Source organism: Papaver somniferum, chromosome 7 (genome assembly GCF_003573695.1).
Source record: "Papaver somniferum cultivar HN1 chromosome 7, ASM357369v1, whole genome shotgun sequence".
In the NCBI taxonomy this organism is placed as follows: domain Eukaryota; kingdom Viridiplantae; phylum Streptophyta; class Magnoliopsida; order Ranunculales; family Papaveraceae; genus Papaver; species Papaver somniferum.
The window spans coordinates 32,036,029-32,050,271 of record NC_039364.1 but is presented as its reverse complement, the minus strand read 5'-3'; the positions used below and the strand labels follow the sequence as shown (position 1 = coordinate 32,050,271).

The window sequence follows — 14,243 nt, the reverse complement described above, 5'->3', positions numbered from 1 at the left end:
TGCTTTGCCCCATCAAATTTGAGTTCATTAGAACCTATTTAATGCAACTGAAAATGGGCTATATAGCCAAAAGTGCACATTTTCTGGGTCAAATGGACAGTTAGGATTTAGCCTGGGCCAAATGGACAAAGGAATCTTTAAAATGAGGAGTTTACGTTACTATCCTTTTGAAACCGTCAAAGGGATATCTTCTTCTCGTCTTCTCCGTTTCCTGAAACATAACCAGATCTAAAAAAAAGCCAGAGAAAGCTCTCGTTTTCCATCACTTCTGCACCTCATCTTTCTCGTTTTCCATCATCTCCATTACCAAACAAACAAGTATCATCGTCTTCGTCTTCTTTCTACACCGTCTCCAATATCAAAACCAGTAGCATCATCATGCACCTCTACCATCTCCATATCCTCCACAAATCACCAACACCACCATCGACATCATCAACTTTATCCAACAACACCATCATAGATACCAGCAACACCACCATCAAAATGGGTTTCCGTAATTTGATTAAATTTCTCAAATTAGGGTTTTATGTTAATTCGATTTCAGAAGATAAGAAATTGGTACTCTGCAATTTCCCAAATTAGGGTGTTACTCTGTTTTTTGTTGAGATTGCAGAGTACTCTGTTTTTGTCCAATTGGTAAGGATGAAGACTATGCTCAAATTGGTAAGTTTCTTGACCTTAATTGTGTTTTGATTTCAAATTCGTTCATCTTAATTAGATGAAACTGGTTTTATCTTGTGCTAGATTTAGTTGAACATACATGGCGAAAATGGGTTTCATCCTATACTAAATTGGGTTGAATTTGGTTTCACCCATTTTAAACTACCATGCAACTGGTTTTCATCCTATACTAAATTGGTTTGAATTTGCTTTGACCCATTTTAAACTAGGATGAAACCGGTTTCATCCATAGGTAGGATGAATCTATGATCTTTGAATTAGGTATCAGTCATTGTAAACAAGGATGAAACTGGGTTTCATCCTATACTAAACTGGGTTTCATTCTAATGATTAGGATGAAACTGAATTTGGTTCCATCCACATTCACACTAGGATGAAACTGGTTTCATCCCGTTTTAAATTGAGTTAAATTGAAATTTGTTTCCGTACAAGATTAAAATAGGAGGAAACCAATTTCATCCTTTCTTAGATTGAATAAAATTTTGTTTTCATCCATGTTTGAACTTGGATGAAACCAGTTTCATCTAATTCAACAGTGGATTGAATTTGGTTTCACCCATGTTTAATCTTAGATGAAACTGGTTTCATCCAGTTTTAGATTGGGTTGAGTTAGGTTTCCCCCATGTTGAAACTAGGATGAAAATGATTTCATCATGTTTTAGATTGGGTTGAGCTGGTTTCATCATGTTCAAACTGGTTTATGTATGTTTATATTGCTCATTGTTGTTATGGAGCACTATCTGTTGAGTGTTTGAGCTCATGTAATGGTAAACTGGCCCTTTTATCCATTAATAAGGTTCTTGTTTGCTGGGTTGTTTGTCTGTTGAGATATATGGATACTTACTGTCATTTTTTGAACTACTGTTATCCTTATTATCTACAACTTTTTTTTGTTTTATGGTTTTGAACTAATGTTATCCTTATTATCTTGCGGAATCCACCTGTGATCCCATCAACCTGTACCCATTTGAAAATCTCAGGCCAACATACTTCTACGCAGCTCATACTTCATTCTTTGTTGCTCCATTATATTCCGTTTCAGCTCAACCTGCACCTGGATGCCTATGCCTGCTATTTCAGCTCCATCTCAACTGCATCTCATTCTCTGCTCATACATCTACCAGCACCTCATTTGAGCCTCATTCTAGCTTCTCAACATCGACTAGTAGCACTATCTCTTCAAAGACATTGAACTCATGGCATCAGTTCCCATTACAGCAACTGCAACTCAAACTCACTGCACACCAACTTGTCTTACCACTCTCCAGTTGGTTCAATTCCTAAACATACATCTGATAGTTGCAGGTTCAGCACAACCCAGGCCATTGCATTCAATCCTTGGCAGTTATCCATGCATGCAACTGAGCTGCAATATAGAGCTCCACCATTTCAGCGACTGCAATCAAGCAGCAACATCTCATTACGGCAGCAACAGCGTCACATCACCAACTGAAGCTGCACATTACAACATCTCTGCAAGCCAACTCCAGATCTTGCACTTCCAACTCTAACCCGCGGAACCAATTCTGCTTTATGAGACTACTCTGTTTTACGATAACTATGTTCATGATTACTATGTTCTATGAGATTACCAGTTTTATGAGATTGCCCTGTTTTATGTTACTCTGTTTTATATTGCTAAGATTACTCTGTTTTTCCTGAGATTACTCTGTTTTATGTAACTTCATATTTTCTTTTTTGCAGAGATCGAGTTCAATTAGAAGTTGGTGTTGTTGTTATTCATGAAGCAATGGTTATCGTGGAAGTAGGTGGACTGGTGATGACATCATTTGGACTCGATTGTCAACTGAAATGGTTGTAATTATGCGTACGTAGAAGCTCTGAGGAGGTTGTGTTGTGGTAGTTGTTGTGTAAAATGATAAAGCTCTAAGTAGGATCTGTTGTGTAGATTTTTTTTTTAATTACCCTTAAACAGAGTGCTATGTTTAATATATTAACTCATGAAACAGAGTACTTTGTTTTTTTTTCCTGAGATTGCAGAGTACTCTGTTTTTTTTTCCAACCTTTACTAACCCAACGCAGTAAAGATTTGTAGAAGATAGGGACATATTTGTCTCTTCAGGTTAATAAATAAAAAATATTCTGGGTCAAATATCCATTTTGTCTAAATGAACAGTATTTTTTTGTTTTTTGGCTATATAAACAGTATCTAAAGCTAACAATCTATTTCACCCAGTATTTATCTGTTTTGGTCTTTTTGACCAATTTTGTGTTAATGCAATGCCAGCTTATTACGCAAATGAATGATAATCCAATCGTTTTTTAATAATTGAACAAGGAGTTCTTAGAGTTATGATGCAATCCGGTGATAGTGTCGTACGCCATTTGGGACTGTTTCAAAAGAGCTTGCACAAGCAAAAAAAAAACTTAAATTTCTCCTACTAAATGACAACAATCTGGATGGTGATCTTCTTCATTTCATCAGTAAACTGAACAAGTTGGAAATTCTTAACTTGGGAAATAACAACTTAGGAGGAAGGAAGTATATCCGATGTGTTTGGTTCACTCGATAACCTTTCACTAAGGTCAAACAGTTTCAATGGGTCAATCCTTAAAAGAGATTGTCAGTTTGCCTCGACTCCAAATACTAGATTTATCAAGAAACAATTCCACAGGTATGATTCCTAGGGGATTATCAAGAAACAACAATAGTTTACTGTGCGGATACTTTACGAAGAAGAACCACGAGGATAATCCTCGAGATGAAGTTGATGAAAATGATCAAGATGATACAAAAGATAAGTGGGATTCATTGTTGGATTTTGGGGTTTGTTCTTGGGATTACTACTTTAAGAAAAGATAAATGGTGATTGGATTATCGAAGATTTGTTGATATCGCTTCACTACAAAAAAATTCAGCATTCTTTCTAATGTTTTTGTAAATCTCTTATACTATATTTGCTAGTTAATAAAATTACTTTTATCATCAAAATTTTTTTTTTTATCGTTGTTACACTCAAAATTGCTTAACTTTTCTTGAAAGTTTGATATTTACTAAAATTTTCCAATATCTTAGAATATGATACAAGAAACATCAAACATGCATAGTGGCTAAACAAAACGAAATTTTATACTGCACTACAAATTAGACAATTTCCGGCATTTTTCGCAATAGTCACTCAACTACAGGTAACGAGAAAAAAGTTGAGGCCAATCTTTTTTTTGGGGTCATAGTTTGTCACAGCTTCTACATTTCAAGTTAAAATCCCCCCTATTGCAGCCATCTACATTTAGGCCCATGTTTCTGGATCTCATTTGTTCCTGAATCAGTCATCCCTTTCCTACTATGACCGAAAATTAAGTCCACCCAATAAATCTCTAGTAATTCACAAGGCTATAAATTATCTATCTAATCAAAGCTTCATATTTTTCTTAACGACATTTTCATTTCTTACACTTTTTGAGTGTTATAGAGACCTTTCATAAATTGGGATTTTAGGCGACTTATGTGGTTTTGGGAAGCCAACGTTTTGCGGTACAAACTTCATATTTTGACACTGTACATTGGAGAAAACGTTTAGTTGAGCATCTTGGAGGAAACAAATGGGAACTATATTGTTTGATGAGATAAAGAAGAAAACATCCGACTTCCTTCAAGAGAAATATAAAGTGGCTCGATTAGCTTTAACAGATGTTACCGAAGCAGAATTGTAAGAAACTTTCTGTTTTTTATTTTTTGCTTAACATTTATACTGTAAAAATGATCTAAAACATGTCACTTGTTCTCTGGTGGTGTTTTGATGTTTTTTCAACTTTCAACCCTTCCATATACTTAACATTATCTTATTTATTATTACAAAAGGTTGGCTGAGGAAGCAACAAACTCGGATCCATGGAGTCCGGATGCTAGAAAAATGAATAGAATAGCTGATGCTTCATTTGACATTGATGATTATTGGAGAATTGTTGAAGTTATTCACAAGAGGTAATTTATTATTTGCACATTTATTCACTAAATCAGGTTGTTCTTATGCATTGGGTTGAATTATAATTAAAAATCATCCTTACAAATGTAGATTGTATGCGGTCGATTGGAAGGAATGGAGACAATCTTACAAAGCCTTGTCCTTACTTGATTATTTACTAACTCATGGTCCTGAAGATTTTGCCAAGGAATTTAAATGTGATGTTGATGTCATTGAAGAGCTAGGTGCATTCAAATACATAGACAAGAAAGGGTAAGATATTATTAATCTCATTTTTCCTGCATACACAATGATGGAGCATGATCCGTTAACATTGTGAGATTGTAATTATTATCAGATAATTTTAGCGCTAATTTGTCTATGGACACCACCAGCTGAAATTCAATCGACAATTAATTAGGCTGCATTTTGAAAAATGATACCCCATCTGATTTTAATAGGCCAGACTGAAAAAATGATAGTAACTCTTTTCAAGAAACGAAAGAAATTAATATGATTGTTAATTACATGTTGGTCCTTTAGCTATTTATTTTTCTTTTACTGCATTGCAGGTTCAATTGGGGTGCCAATATGGAAAAGAAATCAGAAAGAGTTTTAAACCTGTTAAAGGGGGAAGAGTTTTTAAAGGCTGCTCGCTTGAAAGCTTTAAAAATTAGCAAGGAAATCAAAGGGTTCGGCAACTTAATGGGTTCTCCGCAGGCATCCACGTCGTCACCATCATCGTTTGGTACATCAAGAACTTCATTCGGATCATATTCTCTTACTAGTTCAGTGTGGAATGAATCAGAAGACTATTCAAGTAAACATGAACAAAATCTTCCTCGAAAATCTCACATGGAAAACTGCTCATCACCAAGAGGATTACCTTCAGAAGAGGGAACACACCTTTGGGATAACCCTATTCAAGAGGCAGGGTCTCTCTTAGATCCAGATGACGAAGAAGATGAAGAGAAAATAAATAACGCATTCATATGGGATAACGAGAAAGGCGTAACACGGAGCTTTTCCGATGTTGGAAAGGAGATTAAAAAGAAATTATACCGTCAATTTTCTACAAGATGCTAATAAGCTCCTAATGTGCATTAAAGGATTCTTAATATTTCTTTCTATATATAAATGTCTTTTTAGTAGTAGTGTGGTAAAGTCACTTGGGTGAGGATATATATCTCGCAAGGCCTGATTAATGCAACGAGTACTTTGTATATATATGATGAGTTTAGTATCGAAAATTTCTTAGTCATCTAGTTTTGATTCTTTTTTTTCCTGTACCTTTGAGGTTATTCTTGCTGAGTTTTGTTTTTTTCTCTTTTCTATATGGGCTATTAGCCAACAAGTTATTACGGTAAAGTTGCACTGCTGAAGCAACTATATTGTGGCCCGCTCTCCTTCTGGTAAAATCGCTTCTTCAAGCCTATATTGTGAGAGTTTCAGCATCATGAACACCATACCTTAGAGTTAAATATCATATTCAGTATAAGCTTTACCTTATGTCGAAATAAGATGTTTTCCTAGCATGAACATGTTCCACTACTTACAAAACCAGCATCAAACAATACATATATATACTGAAAAGGAGAGGATGCCAAGTACACCACCAACTTCTTCGTTCGACAACCTGTATAGACAAAACCTAATACAATCACAATTAGGTCAAAGCAAATAACCTTGAATAAGATTTTATATAAAGTTTTCTCTTTCTCTTCCACAATTAGTATTATAGACCAAAGATCCGTGTACCAGATTGTGTATAAGACTTCTTGGACGATCTCAAAAATTAATATCCAAGATCAATCTAGTCCTATATAAATTATGAGGATCCGAATTCTAAGTATGTAATCTATCTTTTAAGATATGAATTCAACAAGAACAAGTATTGTTTTTTTATCTCAAATAAAAAGGACTTAAACTATCTAGATTGATTATGTACTACTTGTACAAAAATAAACAATATAAAGCGAAAAATAAAAAACACAAGACGCCATAATTTTGTTTAACCAAGACAAGCTTGAACCCGAAATTTCTTCTTTGCAATACTAAATCTACTAAACTCATACGACATAGTCTATTAAGATATAACAGTATATGCTGTCATTAGTAAATAGGATAAGTTAGTCTTCACATACCTCTTTGTTGATTAAGTTCTCACAAATGTATTCTTTTGTACTTTAGTCTTCAACTTGCTAGGGTTATTCAGTGATGTATGATATTCAACTACCATACTCTAATCCTAATCCGAGACTTGACTTTAATAGATTAGGAATAAAGATATAGTTTTGTACATCTAACATTGACAACAAGCTTGAGATGACAAAACTTGCAATTTCGACTGGGCGATGCTCTAACAATCTTCCAATTTTTCATTTTTAGTGACAAAACTATCAATATATATGGATTCTTAAAATCAACTTTCAGCTAAATTTTCATAATGCTTGATTTCTTGAATCTTTAACATCTGCTTGAATTCTTCGTACTTCAAGCTCTTCCATGGTTCTGCATATGATCGTTTCAACACCTTTGTTAAAGATCCATAAAGAATAAAAACTTATGAGAATACTCAATTAGATCTTTTCTAGAATGACAAGTCAATTTATTCAATGGTTGTTACATCGGTGTGTAGTACTTTTACCTACCTCAAAGTCCAATTGTACCAAAACTTTGAAGTAATAGTAATACGGTGATATGTTATCCCCTAGTCCTAAGTTGTATCTTTTTCATAATAGGAAAAAACCTACGACTTGCAATTCACTCCCCCATATATAGTACTCCGAGAAGCCATATGTCATATTATATACTAATAAGTAAATAACCCCCTTTTTTGTCAAAAGAACTGGCAAAGGTGGAAAAAGGGGGGATCTTAATGAACTACACAAAAGAATATCGAGATTAAAGATAACATACAAACTTTTTAAGACGATTCCACAAAGTTCCAAAACTTAGCATCTTCATCAAGGAGAGATAAAGGTACAAGCATCTCCTACATCCACAGCGGCACTCCCCATAAAGATACAGTAATTAAGCATAAGTTCAAAAATTAAACTCTCTCCCATTTGATGTCATTATTGAAAAAGCGGGGTCTAACAACCACATCCAATATTTCGTTTTGTCAATCTGTATGGACTAACTCCAATATAATTCCAAGAGAATCAACTAGACAGTCAGACTCAATCAAGAAAAATATATCCAACAGTTATATCTCAATTTCTCAAATCAATCTGCAATCGAACAGTTAGAAATATGTGAGCCGGATTAATATGAGAAATAACTTGGATGGTACCAAACACCAATATCCAAGCGTCAATAAATTTCAATCAACAACCAAAGGTTGGATTCACAATTGATTGAACTACGCACAACCTGTGATATTTCAATTATATAAAAAATATAATGCAGAAAAGAAATAACACAAACACCAGAAATTTTGTTAACGAGGAAACCGCAAATGCAGAAAAACCCCTGGACCTAGTCCATATTTGAACCCCTGGAATGTAGTTGATCCCTAACCGATCTCACGCTGATTAAGGTATATTCGCGTTCCTTACGCCTCTGAATCCCAGCAGGACTCTGCGCATTTGATTTCCTTAGTTGATCTCACCCACAACTAAGAGTTGCTACGACCCAAAGTTGAAGACTTGATAAAAGAATTTGTCTTACACAGAAAAGACTATTGAATAGATAAATTTGTCTCCCACAAAAATACCTACGAGTTTTTGTTCCATCTTTTGATAAATTAAGGGGAACATGAACCAATTTATACGCAAGATTTATATTCCCGAAGAACATCCTAGTAATATCAATCACCTCACAATAATCTTAACTGTATGGTAGCAGAACAAGATATTATGGAATCACAAAGAATGAGACGAAGAGCTTTGTGATTACTTTTTATCTTACCTATCGGAGATTAAATCTCGAGCAAATCTTAGAGAAGATAGTACTCAATACGAACAAAGTAAGAACAGAACACGCAACTACAGAGAAAATAGTTGGGTCTGGCTTCAGAATCCCAATGAAGTCTTTGATTCGTTACCCTATAATGGTTTTAGGAAAAACCTAGGTTAAAGGAGAATAGACTCTAGTCGCAACTAGTATCACACAGGAGGTGTGGGGATTATATTTCCCAGATGCTAGAGTTCTCCCATATATAGTCTTCAAATCAGGGTTTGCAATCAATGCTACTTTGGTAACAAAGCATTCAATATTCACCGTTAGATGAAAACTTGATTAGAGTCAAGATAATATCTTTCAACCGTTAGATTTTCTTAGCTTGTTATACACAAATAAAATGTGTCTTCACTTAGATATGGGTAACCGTACGTAAACATATACACTTGTTTGGCTCAACAATAGTTAACCGAAGATAGCCATATGAACACTTTCATATAAACCTTGTTCATCTTAATCACAACTAGTTCAAACGACTCAAATGAAACTAGTTATAGTTTATATTCTCATAGAAGTATACAAGACACAATTGAAGCAAAATCGGTTTTGATTCGCTCGAATCAATTCATGAACATTATAGGCACGGTTTGCAAAGATTGCATTCCTTATTATATAAATGTATTTTTTCATGAGTATGTAAACATACATAACCGATTTTAGAACTTAACCCACTCAGGTATGCAAACGGGTACACATACCTAAGTTCCCGGACTTGGTCTTGTTCGCCAGTATGCAAACAGGTACGCATAATGTCGTTCATGACCGAACTCAGTTGAATCAGTACGCATATGAGTATGCATACTATACTCCCGGACTTCAACTGTTGAATCAGTACGCATACGGGTATGCATACTATATTCCCAGACTTGGAATACACTTGTAATGGTTGGCATACAAGTACGCATACTGTGTTATATCCAATCAAAGGTTAATTGTTCTAAACTCCCATTTCTATCATTGAAACATTCTTGGAAGACGAGAATAGTTGTCTCACACAAACTATTAGCTTCAAAGCAATTTTCAAGTGATCAAATGATCAATACGAAACATTCCGAGTCTACATCAAATGACTGTCTCACACAAATCATGTAAGATGTTACCAGGCGATTTTCACATGATCATCTTTTGACTTTCGTAAAGAATAAATATGAACTTGGTTAAAGCGAAAGCTTACCAACATATATTTTGAGAAATATGTAAGCGAGTTAAACTTAGCTCAAAATATCAAATTTGTATAATGTAAAGTCTATATAGCTATACGACTTTTGTCTTAATAGGAGATTGAATAGAAATAAACTTCTGAGTGATATATGAGTTCAAGTCTCCACATACCTTTTGTTGATGAAGTTCCACAAGCTCCCATTAGTAGTTCTTCGTCTTCAATCGATGAACACCGTGAAGTCTAAATATCAACTACACATTCTATCCTAATCCAAGACATAGCTATAAGTAGACTAGAAATCAAGACTTATAGTTTTGACAACTAAACTTGACAAACAAGCTTGAGATAGAAACGCTTGCGAGTTCGACCGAGTAGTGCTCTAACAATCTTCCGCTTTATCATTTTTAGCGACAAAACTATCAATACATATGGATTACAAAATAAAAAAAAAATTAGCTTCTCATCCAAATACATGATTTCCTTGGTTCTTCAACATTACTCGAAATATTCATCACTTCCAAGTACTCTAGTGATTCTGAACGTGTTCAACTCAGCATCATAATTGTTGAAGATCCGTAGACATAACAATATATAAAAACAAGATGTTTTCGTATTGTTATACAGTATCATAGTATTATTACACAACATCAAAGTTCAATTGTATCACAACTTTGACAATAATACTACAGTGATATGTATCACTCCCCCTTGGTCAATACTTCATCTCACAATGAAAAACCACTCCCCCTTACATAATGATCCGTAAACCATATGTATTTGTAGTGTGAATTACACAATAATTCTCCCCCTTTTTGTTAATATAAATTGGCAAAGGTACGAAAAGTAGTGGGATAATAACGAAATTCTCATAAAGATACTTCATGAATAAAAGAGACCATATCAACTTTGTTTCGATGATGTCACATAGTCGAAACTTAGTGTATTCATCAAGGAGTTTATAAAGATACGAGATAACTCCTACAATATTCCACAGCCGCAGTCCCCACAAAGATATGGCAACTAAGCACAAGTTCAATTAAGAACTCTCCCCCATAAAATGTCATTCCCGAAAGAACAACAAGAGCGACCTTACTTTTGCAAGAAAATAAGGATATATTTGGACATTGACAAATTACATGAAACATGAATTTGTATCCAGAAAACTCAATTAAATTAGCCACAAAGGAACCTCAATGATTAATTTAATCGGAACTGCTCAACATAAGAAAACTTACGGATCCGTACAGTACTTTCACATAGAAGTGGATCAGGGAAAGATCAATACCTCAGAATATTCAAAGATTCATTCTATCTTTCATCAATATTTCCATAATGATATATCATAGACTTAATCTTTGACATCAAAAGTTCATTCTATTTTCCATCACTATTTGCATAATGACATAATAGACTTAAGTTTTGACATAGGGACAACCATAATTCACGGACGTAAACACACATAACATTATTTGCAATATATAAAACCAATAAAGATTAATACTGCAAAATCATCTTCCAAATAAACTTTAGAATTTAAATAAATAAATCTAAAAACATTGCAAGATGAAAATCGTTGGCAATAATTATGCGTAATCACAATATATACTATTCCAAACCCTAGTTATCCTTCTTAAATCACAAGAATAAATTCTCATAAGAAGTTTCCTAGACATTATTTGAGCAAGAAGTAGAGAAACATTTCACTTACTTTGAAGACTCTTTTTATATTCTCTATAATCATCAAGCTCGTCTTCGATTAGATCAATCCTGGATTCGAGATTATCCATCTTGTCCTCAAGTCTTTTGGTAGAAGATTCGAGTTCACTCTTCAAAGCACGTACTTGTTCCAAGACAAGATTCATAGTTAATGAGAGTTTTTCAAAATGAGAGACGGTATGATTCACATTGTACGAGGAATCACGTTTGTCATAACACAACTCATTATCGGAGGAACCCAAACGAATTTTCTTAGAGGGAAAAAGAACAGTCCATACATCATCTTCTTTACTGGAAAGACTTGAAGATGACATGATAGGATACGGAAAATGAAATGATTTCTTAAAGGAATGAGATCTTTCATCTTAAAAAGAAGAAGATATGGAACAAATTCCTAAAAAGACCTTTGACCAAAACCCTAACAGAATTTTGGGTATCCAAAAGAAAAGGACTTTATTATTAAGAAAACCGTTTAAGCACAAAACCGGTTCTTAACCCAGAAAATACCATACCAGGAAAAAGAAGATAAAGAGACAAGACATTAATAATAACAAAAATCTTTTCACATCCCTCTTGAAGATTATAGTCCTTGTTCAAGGGAAAAACAAGAACAATCTCAGTACCTATTACATATATAATTTCTCCCATCCAATAAAGGATCGGGTGGATTCTTATGAGAAGAGGAAGATTTTGTTATTCCTTGTTCCTGATATCTTTTTATAGGGAGACGATCAAGGGTAGACGTCTTCCTTTCCTGCAATATTCCAAAATCCCTGTTTATTGATTATCCAAAACTATGAATGGTTATGATTATCTTTTTAGAAAGTGATACAAATTTCTTATGAGATTTTCTTTTCTTCTTATGATAACAAGATTTACTGGAAGAAGAATTTTTAAGAACCTTTGTGCACACCATCTCTCGATGATCATGGTTTTTATACAAGAGACACAATTGATTTGTTTTGCTATTTAATTTATGTCATTCTCAACACAAGAGAGATTTGAGTATGACATGTTTTCAGGAGTAATATGATGATTTAGTTTAAGAGAGTTTATCGAGGTCAATCGATCTTTCTTCTTGAAATCACGATTGCGAGATGTCGCTTTCTCTTTTCTTAATTTTTTCAGTTGACTCTCCAGATTTTCAATCCTTTTAATCCATGATTCCTTCTCCAGTTGAAACATACTCTTCATTGAGTACAACTCTTTTGTTAAGAGATCAATTTTCTTTTCTGGAGAAGGTAGATTGTTTATCATGGAACAATCAGAGTTGTTCGAGGGACAAGTGTGACTATCAGTAAATTAGGTGAGAGAACATTCACATGCTTCTTCCTCGGGACATTAGTCAAGAGTTTCCATCCATGCTTTGGTTAACTCACTAACCTCCTTATTAGAATGACCAGAGCACATGGAAAAAGTTCCATAATCATAATTTTTGTGAAATTTTCTACCCTTTTCATTGATTGAAAACAAATTCTTTTGAGACTTTCTTTTTCTCTGTCTTAGAGTTTTCTTTAACTATTGTACAAACAGTGAGAGAGTTGAATTAAAGCAATTCTCATCCTTTATATCAATCAATTCAGAACAACGAGACTTTACTTCAGATGTAGCAACAGGATTGCAAGACATGCAAATTTTTTCTTTTTTACTCAGTTCATGATAAAAAAAATCTTTAGCTTTCCAACAAGAGTATTTCTGGAGACAATATCATTGTTATTTCCTTCAATGATGGCATGTTTCTTAGAATCGTATTTGGCTGGCAACGATCTGAGGATTTTCATCACAATGTCCTTTTCAGGAATAGTCTTACCCAATGCAAAAGATGCATTAATAATTTCAGACACTTTGTGATTTAACTCATCAAATGAATCTTCATCAGCCATATGAAAGTTTTCCCAATCAGAATTTAGGTTTTGAAGCCTAACTTCTTTCTCAGAGGAATTTCCTTCGAATACAGTTTCTAAGATATCCCAGGCTTCTTTAAACTTAGTGCACGTAGTCACATGGTGCTGAAGATCTGGGTAATGACATGGATGATAGCATTTAATCCGTTAGAATTTTGCTTTGTAGCGAGAATCTCGGCAGGATCATATGCACCAATATCCTTTGGAACAGTTACATCGCCTTCTGTAACAACCGGAGGATCATAACCATTAACTACACAAACCCATGATTGAAAATCACGTGCTTGAAGAAAGACACGCATATCAATTTTTCACCATAAGTAATTCGAGTCATCGAAGACTGGTGGTACGTTTATAGAGATAACTCTTCTGTCCGTAGAGTCATCTTGCTACAAACACAGACTTAAAAGGTCTTAAACATGTTTTCCAGCTCTGATACCAATTGAAAAAGCAGGGGTCTAACAACCACACCCAATATTTTGTTTCAACAATTTGTATCGACTAACTCCAATATAATTCCAAGAGAATCAACTAGACAGTCAGACTCAATCAAGGAAAATATATCCAACAGTTATATCTCAATTTCTCTAATCAATCTGCAATCGAACAGATAAAAATCTGTGAGCCGGATTAATATGGGAAATAACTTGGATGGTACCAAAGAATAATATCCAAGCGTCAACCAATTTCAATCAAAAACCAAAGGTTGGATTCACCAATTGATTGGACTACACACAACCTGTGATATTTCAATTATATAGAAAATATAATACGGAAAATAAATAACACAGACACCAGAAATTTTGTTAACGAGGAAACCACAAATGCAGAAAAACCCCGAGACCTAGTCCATATTTGAACACCATATTGTATTAAGCCGCTACAGAT

General features: G+C 34.3%; 1 protein-coding gene across 1 annotated transcript; it reads left to right on the top strand.

Moving 5' to 3' along the window:
- The first annotated feature begins 4,066 nt into the window (after positions 1-4,066).
- On the top strand, positions 4,067-5,971 carry LOC113300641 (epsin-3-like). Its single transcript, XM_026549846.1, has 4 exons — positions 4,067-4,355; positions 4,508-4,630; positions 4,722-4,883; positions 5,183-5,971. Exons 1-4 carry the CDS (start codon positions 4,249-4,251, stop codon positions 5,694-5,696), a joined length of 906 nt encoding a protein of 301 aa, XP_026405631.1. The 5' UTR covers positions 4,067-4,248; the 3' UTR covers positions 5,697-5,971.
- The last annotated feature ends 8,272 nt before the right edge of the window (positions 5,972-14,243 follow it).